Genomic DNA, 13,379 nt, shown 5'->3' with positions numbered 1-13,379 from the left:
GACTGGTTGTTTGATTTTTCCAGCTGGGGTGGACAAGGCTAAGTGTCAGGCTTTTGAATGAATTAAAATTCTGTCTAGGTCTTTGGTTGATTAATCAACTGGTGTGGAATAATGTGCAAACACACATTATTACTCAAGGATGTCAAGGACTAACTAAACATCTGAAGCAGTGAGCAAGACAGTGCAGGAGAGACGAGTGAAGTGGCCATGCTGCTAGCGAGTTTTTAATTAAATTGGCTACGCAGATAAGCTACACAAAAACACCAGTGTGTGTTGTAACAGGAAGAGATACTCTACTGCAAGAGAGAGAGCCAACCTGAATGTCATTTCATTTTTCTAATACCTCCATTTTTTACAGCAGGATGAGTCCAGATGTCTTTAAAGGACCAATGTGTTACAGGTGATCACATGCAAAGTATGAGCAATTTTCTGTATAATCGCATTAAACTATGAATCATTGCTTTTCATTTGTTTAAAATGAACCAATGTTATCTACATTTGGTCTGCCAAGCATACTGTGAAGTCACAGTAGTTTCTCCTACATGCTTGGAATGTGAGGAATTGAGTTCGGCAACCTCAGATCCAACACAGTGCTCGCCTCATTTCACTTCAGTGATAGGCTTGCAATTGTTTCATGTTTTCCTGGTTTTAAAAAGACCAAAACTAGTAGTGTGTTAGTTCATCTCTCAAAAGGACCATCTGTGGCTTAAAGACCTTATCATGTTCATTCCGACTGATGGTATCAATCTTTAACAGCTCCATATTTATAGAATTGAAAAATGCTTCTTAAAACAGCTTGACCATGCACAGTTCTTGCTGGGTCGTGTCTGGATTTTTTCCATCTTGTTTTTCATTTGAAGTTATAATATCAGTACATTTGGTTCTGTTGGCCACAGAACCAAATGAAATGGTGCATACAGCAGTCGCTGACATTGTTTGTGTGGCATGGGGACATTTCTTAAAGATTAACAAGTAGCAAGAGGACATGACTGGGAATTTGGAAATTCTTTTTATAAATTAAGAGAATATTAGAAGATGAAGACGTCAATTATAGATAACTGATAAATGTACAGCCTATTCAAAATGAGTATATATTTTGTCTTTTTAAGTCCTTTGTTAAACAGGTCTTTAAAGATTAATTTAAGTGAAACATTATTAACATTTAATTTATTATAAGGGAATCAAATCCATAATAGGCTTAGTTTAAATGTCATGTAAAGTTAATAAAAAGGTTATTCTCTAGTCCATTTTATTAAAAATCATTTTGTTTGAGAAGCTTATTAATGTAGGGAGTCCAGTAGAATGACTCCATTAATGAAGTGAGGAGGTGGGGAGCATGTACACTAGAAAATTGGGTGGCTGCAGAATTTTGGCTAGAACCATATAATTTTAGACACTGGTACATTTTTGCACTTTTCCAGCTGTGTACCAAAACCTATTCAGTTTACAGTTATGGGATGAAAAATTGGTTACATTTAGCTTTTAACTGAGAGGTGAGACGCCCCCCCCCCAATTCTGGAGGCTTAAATGTTATCAAACAACTGACTGAGAAAGTCTTTAAGCAGGTAAAAGGTCTGGAATTGTTCAAAAGTTGTGTTAGCATTCCAAAGGTGTTTATTTGAACACACAGCATGTATTCAAAGCAGCCAATGCAGGTTAAACTGGTCATTGTTGGCAATATTAGCTGAAGAGCCAAAATAAAATTCTGTAGGTAAATCCATTGAATGACAGTAAGTGCGGGTTAAAACGTCTTGATGCATGCTCAATCATCCAGGTAAGTAAATCTCCAAAAGTTGATTCTGCTCATCTGGACGTAGCGTTTTCAGCGGGAGAAACGTTTCCCCAATTAGATTTGGGGAAACCTGCAGTCAGCTGAGACTGAAGAAGTCACCTGGATGATGACGAAACGTTTCTCCCACTGAAAACGCTACGTCCAGATGAACAGAATCAACTTTTGGAGACAGTAAGTGAGCTGTTTTTCAATTTAATAGGAGGTAGAGAACCAACCTTTCTGCTTTATGTGTTACTTTTTTTTTTTTTAACATACTTGTCAGGTACTCTTAAAAGAATTCTCAAAGGAAAAGACACCAGAATTAGCTACCTGTTAATTTCATCTGCATAGACTGCCCAAGGACTGCCTGAGCAACTTTCAAATTTAAATTGCTGCTGTAAATTATTAAATGCACAAAGCAGAAAGAAGAAAAAAACAGACCTTCAAACAGTCACGTAAAAACATCTCCACCAACTGAATTTAATAAGAGCGATAAGCTGAGCCATAAGAGAAGTAAGGGGGAAAGCAGATGCCTGCGTGACAAGTACAGCAACAGCCCCAATACAGAAAATAATTCAAAAGAAAAGTAAGCGTGGTATAGCGTGGGAGGCTTGTGTGATGACACATGTATGTGTGTATTCCCAGTTGGTGGAGCTATGTCACAACGAGCTTTCATCATTCCACAGAGACAGATTTTCCTCAGGCATGCAGAGCCTCTTCAAAGAACATTTGATATGAGTTTCTTTTCTTTTTTCTCTCTTTTTCTTTTTACCCAAGGAGACTCTGGCTGGCACAGCCCGGCGGTCAATCCAGAATGACACCCATGAAAGCATCACCATGAGTGTGGCGGGAAAGTACGTCTGCAGCAGGAAGAAGAAGATGTGCCGTCTCAATGTGAAGTTGATGTAGAGACGATTGTACCAGCCTGAAAACACAACAAGAGACCTTCTCAGAGTGGTAAAACAGTCAGAGCTTTCCTTACCTGAAATGTCAAGATTTTGCATGAGGTGTCAAATGTGTAGGTGTAAGATGTAAGAAGTGAAGAATTCTGCTTCTTATTTCCTCTAAAGTACTGCAACAAAATGTATGACTTTTGCCCTCTAACTTAATAACATAAAAACTGCCTGGTGACAGATAGAAACAAAAAGCAGCCTAACCAAATATTTTTCTTCTTCGAGAAAACAGCTGGAAGATCCACAGGGCCTTCCTCGATTATAAACTACTGGTTATCCGCAAGAAACATCTGATAAAACCCACGCACTGGCTTAAAAACTCATGAAATGAAATCAGTGCTTAACTAAGTGCTTAACCAGTGTAAAGACTTTCAGACAGATGTAATATGTAATGTTTGAATGCTCGTTATTTGTGCAGCAAAATTTAGAATGTTCAGCAGCAAAAGACATTTATAAAGATGAGTCTCCTGGGTTTCTGAGAAAGGTATTTTTCAAATAATAAAGTGATGCTTTTAAAATCACACCCTCTGGGTGGCTCTTGCCAGCTATTTCAAATTCTTCAATCCGTATTTGGTGAGTTGAACTTTATTGTAGTTAAACAATTTCTATACCTTTTTTTTTTTTAAATCCAGAAATACTATCACTAACATTTCTGCCTTGAAAAAGAATGCAGAACTTCAGAGTTTATGCTGGGGATAGGTTGTAGATAGGTTGTATCAAGAAAGGTGGGATAGAGACAGATTGAAGTCCCCCTGACTTACCTCTCATCACCTCAGAGACAGGACGAAAAGGCTTAACATCCAGTCAGAGTTTCTTTGTGTGGTTTAGTAAATCATCCTTATTCTTAAGTTTGAGCAGTGATCTTGTAATGGTAAATGGCCTGCATTTGTATAGCGCTTTTCTAGTCCATAGGACCCCAAAGCACTTTACACTACATTGAGTCATTCACACACACATTCACACACTGGCGATGGCAAGCTACATTGTAGCCACAGCTGCCCTGGGGCGCACTGACAGAGGCGAGGCTGCCGGACACAGGTGCCACCGGGCCCTCTGACCACCACCAGTAGGCAAACACGGGGTTAGTATCTTGCCCAAGGATATTTGGCATGCAGCCAGGATGCAGCCTGGGATCGAACCACCGACCTTCTGATTAATGGCTAACCTGCTCTGCCACCTGAGCTACAGCCACGTGATCAAGCTTCGACCTTGGCAAGTATTTTAAAGTTGAACAAATATAACAAATAAGCCAATACAACCTATGAAATGATTCCAAGACAGGTCTAACTGAGAGGCTGTGTAGAAACAGCCTTAGGAGGTGTGTGTGTGTGTGTGTGTGTGTGTGTGTTTTGCAGGATGGGGAGGAGCCACCAAAGAATGTCTGATTTTTATAATGTATAATTTAATAAAAATAAGTTCTATTAAGAAAAAGTGAGTATTCCTCTATATTTGAATTGTGTTAAAATGGATGTACATATGAGAATGTATTAATGACAAATCTACCTGAAGTAGAATTACCTGAAACAAATGAAACATTAAGATATTGTATCCATAGCTGACTGAAGGTTCAAATGCTGTGTAATTATTAAAAGTATATTAAGTATTACATGGAAAAGAAAAAATGCAATGAAGTGATTTCAATGACTTGTGATTGCTATTATTATTTGATTCTGCTTTTGCTTTGCTCCTGCTAAATTGTTTCAATTTGATATCCTGTAATTAAAGTCATTTTTAATCGTTTGTGAAACAGTAAAGGTATATTTCTGAGTATTAATCCTTTTGGTATAAATAGGTCTTACAGGTTACTCTAGCCCTTTGAAAGTAACAGAACTTTGAAGTCTACTGTCCAGGCCCCAAAATTTAACCCAGTGCACCAATTTAGAGGGTATCTGCCATAACAGGTATCACTGGTAAGATACCGGGCCTGCAAGGCTATTCAGACACTCGTTTATGCTTTTCATCATCTCATTAATTTCCGAAGTATCAAGAAGAATTGCTATACTAAACAAAGCAAACGTCCACTCACTGGAAAATAAACGGAACCATCTCAGACAGGATGTAACATCAACATGAGAGGTGAAAGACAGTTGTTTACTCGTGCTTACTGAGACCTGGCTTAGCAGGGCTAACCATATGCTTATTTAGATAAGCATGAAATAAAGAAACATAAAAACATGAAGATATGATAATAATTTGTACTCCATGTAGTGGTCCAGACTTGGTATTGGTCCCACCAGATTGACAGTTGTATTTGACTTGTTATTACCGGCTAATTCCATGATGTCTTTCTACCTCTGTAAACTTAAAGTTGTTGTTTCTACTTTTCATTATTTACTGTTATAAATGATTTCATTTTCAATGAGTTTAACTTAGGCTCAGTTTGACTATTTGAGGATTTCAGATTCTTTAAAAACCTCCCCCTTAAAACCATGCTAGCATAGCAGCCAATATAAAAGGTCCGAATTTATCCTAAGGGTGGAATTAAAGGAAAGGTTATATGTTGACTGTACCCAGTAAGTAAGTGCAAGCCTGTATAGATACACAAAAACATAATTTAAAAAGCATCAAGAACTTATGATTTTTTGTTAAGTGTTTATACCTGTGCTGCTATAGAAGGCCAAGCGAGATGTGGTATGAAACTTCTGAATAAGAAACTGTGATAAGGAGATACGATCATCAATGCTGAGGGACTCATCTCCGCTCTTCCAGTACAGCATCAAGTCTTCATCTGTGTAAGCATCTGTAAAACACCATGCAGTAATAAGCTTAGACTTGGCCAGTAGAACTTTTAACCATTTCTTTACATTAAGAAAAAAAAAGAAAAACAAAACAAAACAGAGGAGCAACCTAAATCAAAAGTAAAGAAACTGCAACTTAAAACTGTCAGAAGAATATATATTAGTATGTACATAACATGAAAAAACTACTCATACCACATATGAGTAGTACCAACCATTTGATTAGTAGATGATCTGCTCTATAGCCTGAGCTATAGCAACCTTAGTAAGGGATTGTATTTATTGTATTATTAAGGCAGTGCTGGACAGGATTTATAAATATTATGCCAAGCACTGTCTCTTCAGCAAATGTAAAATGTACCACTGAAAAAAGAGCCTTTTTGAAGTGGTACTCAAGAAATTTACTACACAATGCAACTGTCTTCTGTTGCAATTCCTTAACTGTCTTTTGTTGAGATTTTGAAGCTTCGCATAGTTCACAGATAAATTTAAAACATGAGAGGATGTAATGTATAGAGACACTAGTGTGTGCTGGCTTTCCTGGCAGCCTTTTTGATGCCTTTAAAAATAAAGGAATGAACAGGCTGAAGGTGCAGTGTACCTGGGTACTAAGGTGCCCAGGTACACAGGTAGCTCTATCTCTGGATAGTAAGAAGAGTATTGCAGAAATAACAGGGAAAATTATGTTTTTTATGCACAGAGCCACAGTTACTTGAACCCTTGGATCCTACAATCAAGACATCCACTGGATGGCATTTACTTGGCCTAGTTTGATTGCACTTTCAGGGATTTCTGACAACATTTTTTTGTATTAAATATAATTAATTTGCTGTTGCTGAAGTTATATAATGAGAAATGGCAGTTTGTGGGATTTTTCCTGTTTTCATTGTCCTGTTTGTGGTAATGCAAATCTACTACTGGTCCTGGTCCTGTCCTGTCACCATCCTCAATCTGGGTCCTAGTAGACGGAGGAGACATCTGGAAAAAAAAGCAGGGTAAGAGGAGTGGCCTGCGCTTCTTCATTAATGCCCATTCACTCGCCAAAGAAACAGACTCAAACAGACTCAAACAGACTCAGCCAATAGCTTCGGTCGAGGATGCAGGATTGACAGCTGCGTGGTGATTGGCGGAAAACAACACCGACTGGCAGTGGAGCTAGAGGGGTGTTTATTGTTGGCCACAGAGGTCCCTAACCCTAACCAGCATCCAGACTGATGGTGAAACAACTAGTAACTTAGTGTTCCAACTTTCAGAAGAAGGAACTGGTTTCACAGATAGAGATCGACGAGGTGCAACACAAATGATATGGCAAGGGGGAGCCAGGTGGGAGATATCATCACCCCCACCCAAGATTGGGCACCAAGTATGAAGTAGTGACCTGAAAGATAGGATCATGGCAAAGCTGGAAAGCTGGACCGTACGAAGCCGGTTACCAAGATTGCATGAAGTACCCTCTGAAGATCTACTAGAAGATGTGAATGCAGCACTATGTACAATCCCTACTGCAACCATCATCGAGACTAATCAGCTGATCTACACAACAGCAGCATTAATCAGTGAGATGCTTGGCTATAAGATGAAAAGCCAGAAGGAACAGTACCCTACATTGAGAAGGAGATTAGAAGCCAAGATCAAGTTAGCACAGAGGGAAGTTGGCCAACTATCGGCGTTACAGAAAGGTGTGATGAAGAAGGTGCCGAAGAAGTACAGCAAGCAGTCCATACCTGAGGCCTTGGAAACTGCCAAGCAAAGACTCACAGCCTTGGCCAACTACTTGAAGAGGTATACCAGAGAAATAGAGGGCAGGAGAACAAACCAGCTGTACTCCACCAAACCATCCAAGGTGTACTCTCAATGGCAGGGGAAGAATATGAGAACAGCACCACCAAGGCTGGAGACAGAGTAATACTGGAACAGCATAAGTCAGAGGGATGCAACCTACAATGGCAATGCTCAGTGGCTAGTGGATCTAAGAGCAGACCACCGCAAACTCCCTGAACAGGGTCCAGTAAGCATTACAGTGGCAAACATCTAGCTGCTGGACAGCAACAGGCCATGACATGATTCATGCCTACTGGCTGAAGAAGCTGATTGCACTCCATGAGCATCTGGCAGCAAAAATGAACAGGCTCCTAAGGGATGAAACACAGAGAATGGCCCGACAGTCCTGATCCCCAATACCAGAGGCGTAAAACACCAGCTCCTGGTATATGGAGCAGTCACCTGAGACTGCAAGACTAGGCTGGCCAACCTGTGCACTGCCTGGATTGACTACAAGGCCTATGACTTGATGCCCCACACATGGATCCTGGAATGCCTAGAACTATACAAGATTAACAGGATCCTAAGAGTCTTCATCAGGAACTCAGTAGGGATGTGGTGAACAGCACTAGAAGCCAACTTCAAACCAATAGCCGAAGTCACCATCAAGTGCGGGATCTACCAAGGAGTTGCCCATTCCCCACTGCTGTTCTTCACAGGTCTGAACCCGACTACAAAATAGAGCAGTTGTCAGCCACCTCCTCTACATCGATGAAATCAAGCTGTATGCCAGGAGTGAACGAGACATCGATTCACTGATCCACACCACGAAGATATACAGCAACGATATCAGAATGTCAGTTGGACGGTAGTCAGAACTGAAGGATCGCACTACCGGGAGACAACATTGCAGACATTGAGGACAGCTACAAGTATTTGGAAATCCCACAAGCAAATGGAATCAGGAAGAGGCCACTTGGAAAGCTGCAACCACCAAGTACCTGCAGTACAAAAGGTCAGGCAAGTCCTGAAGAGTCAGCGGAATGGTAGGATCAAGATCCGGGGTGTCAACACCTTGTAGGTGTTGACAGGAGATAGAAATCAAGAACAAGGAAGACAAGGAAGCTCTTGACCATGTATGGAAGGTTTAACCTCAAATCCAGCACCCTGAGACTGTACGGTAAATGGAAGGAAGGAGGCTGGAGACTAATGAAACTTAGTCTCCAGTAAGTTCAATAAGGAAAATCTATGGTCTCACATCTGTCTGCTCCCAGGTGTTGCCGGCCAAATCCAAGCTTTATCACTCCCCCTTTTCCATACTTTTAAGCTGTTTGTGTGATCACTGGTCTAGTCAAATCATTTTCTCCAGGCCAATTAGCATTCATGTCACTTACTTTAAATTTCACTGCGCATCTATCATTCTATCAAGAATGACAAAGAAGTCGAATCAGTACTTCAACTTTTACTGGAGTATTTGTAAAAACTAGCATCTGTACTTCTACTTAAGTACACAATGTCTTTACTTTTGCCACCTCTGCTGATGGATCGTGAATGGATGGTCTGTCAGTTTTATACAATCTGTGGTTTACTTTTTGTCTTTACTTTTACCACCTCTGATTAGGACATGATCAGATAAAAGAGGGTTTTCCAGGAATCCTGTTAAATGTTTCTATGCCATATGTCAGAGCAGGATCTATTCATATGGCCTGTGTGGTGCGGTTCTGGTGCCCTCCCTGCCCACTGTCCTCTCCCTTCACCTGGCTCTCTGGGTTTGGGTGGGTGCCTCTTGCTCCTGGGATTGGTAGGCGTCTGGGAGTTTGGGGTTCAGCCCTTTTCAGGCTGGTTGTTTTGCACCTCTTGGGGTGGGCCGTGATGCCTGGGTTGTGTTGTCCAGTGCCCCACTTGGGCTTCGGATTTGTTCGCAGTCCCCCGGCTTCTGTGGTGTTCTGGGACCTTCTCTCTGGGTGCCATTACTATGTCCAGGGACTGGGATATGCTGGATGACTTACACTAGATCTCCATGGTGGCTCTGGAAACTGGTGCAGACTTTCATGCATGTTTGTCACACAGCATGTTGTTGAGTTGTTTGTACAGCATAAGTTACCACACTACCTGGTGTTTATCTAAGCTAGCGTACACAATGTTTTTAGGGGTGTGCTTATCTTATGTAGATTACGGGTATAACCTCACAAACCTTACACACACACACACACACACACACACACACACACACACACACACACACACACACACACACACACACAAAGAGGTTAGAGGAAAAAAATGATGCAGGAGTAATGGTGTTTCAAAATAATACAGACTGTCAGATGCCTCAACCTGTAGTTGATGGTAAATATGACATGTGTGCCTAGTAGCACAGCTCACCCTTTAATTCTCTTCTGAGAAAAATGTATGCTATGACTTTTAAGAATATTGCCTGAGGGAGGTGTGAATAATATAAATTGAAACAAATTAAATTACCAACACAATACCGTGTGGAACTCCAAAATGAACCTTACTGTATGAGGAAGATTTCTCCATTTAGCTGAACAAATTGGAGCATACTGGAATAATATCATTCAAACTACTGTAGCGCAATACCTTTAATACCTCCAGCATGTTCTAGTTGCATTTTTGTCCCACCGAGCACAGTATCTCAAAGCAACACAGGTCAGCTAATCACAGTCTGTTCATAAATCAAATTCTATTAGAACTCATAATACAAATTATTGACTTATTTTTAAGTGATTATTTTCCCCACACGGCACCACTGCAACTGATCTTACACCAAATCCTACTTTCCTTCCCTATGGCCTCAGTTCTGGTAACCTAGGAATGACTGTTCTCTGTAATTATCTGCCAAATGACAGTTCAGTGTACCAAGCCTTCTTGTAATTTCAGGGTGTGGTGCTCCATTGTTCTACTGGGAAATGTCAGTGCTCACGTCAGCAATGACAGTGCAACCTTGGGGGGTGTGATTGGCACTGTTCTGGTCCAATCTGAACCAGAGAGGTGTGTTGTTGTTGGAATTCTTTGACAGCCACAGTTTGTCCACATTCAAGCATAAGAGTGTCTGTAAGTGCACTCGGCACCATAATGGCATAGGCCAGTCTTTCTCAAATGGTGGTATGCGTACCACTAGTGGTACTTGGGCTCTCTCTGGTGGTACGCGGGAAATCTCCATTTTTTTTACGATTAAATAGTAAAAAGAAAAGGTCACAGCCAGACTACAGAGTGCTGGCAGGCTCGTTTCCCTGGGCCTTAAAACTGCAAAGGTGCCACGGTGCTGTCACGCTGACGGTAAAAACACTGCCCTTTTCCGCGGTGCCGCGATCCCAGCCACCATCAATGAGTCGGAGGCTCCCGGGAGAATCGGTAGGGGTGCGGGAGATACCGTCAGTGAGTCAGGATGCGATCCACTTCTTCTGCGAGAGGGCGTTAATCCTTCGCACCCAGCTGGCGAGGCCACCTCGCACCAGCAACTATCGGAGAAAGACGTGAGTGAACAGGAATCCGCCGTCATCTACTCCTAGCAAGGACAGCGTGCTCTCCATGAGCTCGAGAGTGGCACCATCACCCAGGCCCGAGAGAGAGAGGAGTTTCACGGCCTGCTCTATGTGAGAAAGGGAGTAGCACCGCAGTAGCGATGTACTGAGCGCGGTGTATTTTCCTTGGCTGGAGAGATCCCAGAGGAGGGTCATCACATGGCGGGTGGACAGCGGATCCAGCAAGGCCACCACATTTTGTGTCGTTGGCTGAAACACCACGACGAGCAAACTGAGCAAACTGAGTTTCGACGTACACAAACTATGAAGGAGGGTCGTGAAGCCAAAAATCCGGCAGCTTAACCGCCACAGCAAAAATTAAAATGTACAGCTCTGCTATCACTTCCAACATAAATGAAGACAGAAAACTAAACAGCAAAAGCGTTTGCAGGGTTACTGAAGTTGGGCTAGCCGGTATATAATGATGTGCGTGGTGGCTAGCTACACAGCTATAGTTAGCATAACATAAACACAGTGAAGCTGGAGGATGAACGCTAACCTTTTTCCACTCGATAAAAGTTAACGTGAAGGTTCCCGATGGTTAGGGACAAATGCAATCGCATGTCGGGATGATTTAAATGGACCAAACTTCAGTCAGGAGAACAACTGAGATAATCCATCCACAATACAAGGTTAGTCATTAATATACTGCTGCATGGGCTGGGCTGTAGTTACATTGTAAGGTTTTACAATGAATAGAGCTTTAAAATGAATAGTGATGATTAAAACCAAGAGAGGATGACAGTGATCACCAACTTTTTTTAGGGGCTTGTTCTAAATAATTAGAACAAAATTCAAAACATTAAAACATGTTAAAAACACAACAGCCTTAATAAATGTAGAATAGTTTGGACATGGAAGCAGGGTTCATATGTCATCACTTAAAGATTGCATATCCCACCTGCTGTGAATGTTTTAATGCAGTACAGTTGCTATTATTATCACTTTTCACATCCTGTTTATGACAGTTAAAATGAATAACATTCATATAAGAAATAAAATTGCCTTGGGTAAACAGTATGTGGTGTTAAATAGGCCTATACTACTGTACTTTAATGTCGGTCATAAGGGTGGTACTTTAAGAGCCATATATTTTATGAGGTGGTACTCATTGTGAAAAGTTTGAGAACCACTGGCATAGGTCGTTATGGAGAATCTTTCCATTAGTCTAACTTTATATCCAGGAGAACCAATGTTCCACATCCTGGTTGTGGAGCACTGAATCAGCTGTTTATCCACTTGTGGTTGTGTGCAGGTGTATAGGATGTCTTGATGCATGCTCAATCATCCAAGTAAGTAAATCCCAAAAAGTTGATTCTGTTCATCTGGACGTAGCGTTTTCAGTGGGAGAAACGTTTCATCACTCCTCCAAGTGACTTCTTCAGTCTCAGCTGACTGCAGGTTTCCCCAATCTTATAAACAGTACATTTGCATAATGACTGAAACCAGCCCACTGAAGGAACAATGTGAATGGTACTCATGGCCAATGATCAATGGGCTTTGATCAGTGGTTTTTGATCAATGTTCATGACAATTTGCATGTTAATGATCAAGGACCTGACCTCACAGCTCAATTGTTAGCATAAAGTCAGTAACATTTTTTTAAACGGCAACTTCAAATGTAGCATTTCTATGAGGTCAACAAATATACATACATACAAACTGTTTGTGTGCAGTTTGTTGCACACTGAGTCTGCTAGCTTCTTAATGGTCCAAGGAGAGAAAAGAGTACGAGCGAGTACGAGCTAATCCATACATAGAAAAATGAGGCTGACAGGACAGGAGAGGAAGAAGAGAGGTGATATTTAAAGGTAAGGACTGCACAGTAGGAATTTGATAAGCTGAAAAAATAAAGGAAGCATATGATGTGAAGTTATGTCTTTTGATATTTTTGATATACTGAAAAGTCTTGCTAAACAAATTGAGGTGTTTAACGATTTTGTGTTATTTAAAAGGTTGCAAAAACACTCTGAAGTTTAATTTGCCATATTGGAATGGATTTAAAGTGAAGAACATTGTGTTAGACTGGTGCACAGTGGCTATGGGTTGCATAATGGGGAGCAGACATTAATTTGAATTTAAGTATATGATGCTTAGATGAATTCAGTGAATGTGGTTCACCAACTTTATGTAGTTTTGCTACATAAAGTTGGTATTAGCATGGCAGCTGATCACAGCCTGTACACCAAGAAAAGTTTTGATTCTTTTCCTCAGACTGAGGTAACAGAAAATAGAGCTACTTTTAAAAATTCACCCTTTTTTTTACTCCTCTTGCTTGCTGAGTATATTACATTACATTAATATAGCACGAGGTTCAGTTGGCTTTACATAAAAAACAGCTGGGGCAAATGTTTTCAAAAAGATCTACTTTTACTTTCTTCTGAGCACATTTCAGAGTCTGTTTCTTTGCTTTTTACTTTTGACTTTTACTTGCGTAAAGAATTTGAATCAGTACTTCAACTTTTACTGGAGTACTTTGTAACCCTGTCTGCACTTTTGCCACCTCTGCTGATGCATCAAGATGATGGTCTGTCAGTTTTATACTGGTTTAACTGCAATTCTCCTAACATGTATGGAGAAAAGTTCAAATATAGAGGAACTGTTACAAAAA

General features: G+C 40.8%; 1 protein-coding gene across 1 annotated transcript in view; it reads right to left on the bottom strand.

The window, feature by feature from the left end:
* gabrr2a (gamma-aminobutyric acid type A receptor subunit rho2a) overlaps positions 1 to 13,379 on the bottom strand; it is a 73,554-nt gene that overhangs the window by 7,174 nt on the left and 53,001 nt on the right. The window contains exons 6-7 of the mRNA XM_085343758.1: positions 5,324 to 5,464; positions 2,544 to 2,696 (exon numbers count right to left, since the gene is read on the bottom strand). Coding sequence (XP_085199884.1) covers positions 2,544 to 2,696; positions 5,324 to 5,464 — 294 coding nt within the window. The remainder of the gene's footprint in view (positions 1 to 2,543; positions 2,697 to 5,323; positions 5,465 to 13,379) is intronic.

The sequence above is a fragment of the Diplotaxodon limnothrissa genome, linkage group LG19 (genome assembly GCF_057381915.1).
Source record: "Diplotaxodon limnothrissa isolate DT_005_m linkage group LG19, D_limnothrissa_male_GT1.1, whole genome shotgun sequence".
Taxonomy (NCBI): Eukaryota; Metazoa; Chordata; class Actinopteri; order Cichliformes; family Cichlidae; genus Diplotaxodon; species Diplotaxodon limnothrissa.
Note: the sequence above shows the minus strand (reverse complement) of the source record. Positions and strands in the feature narration are given on the sequence as shown.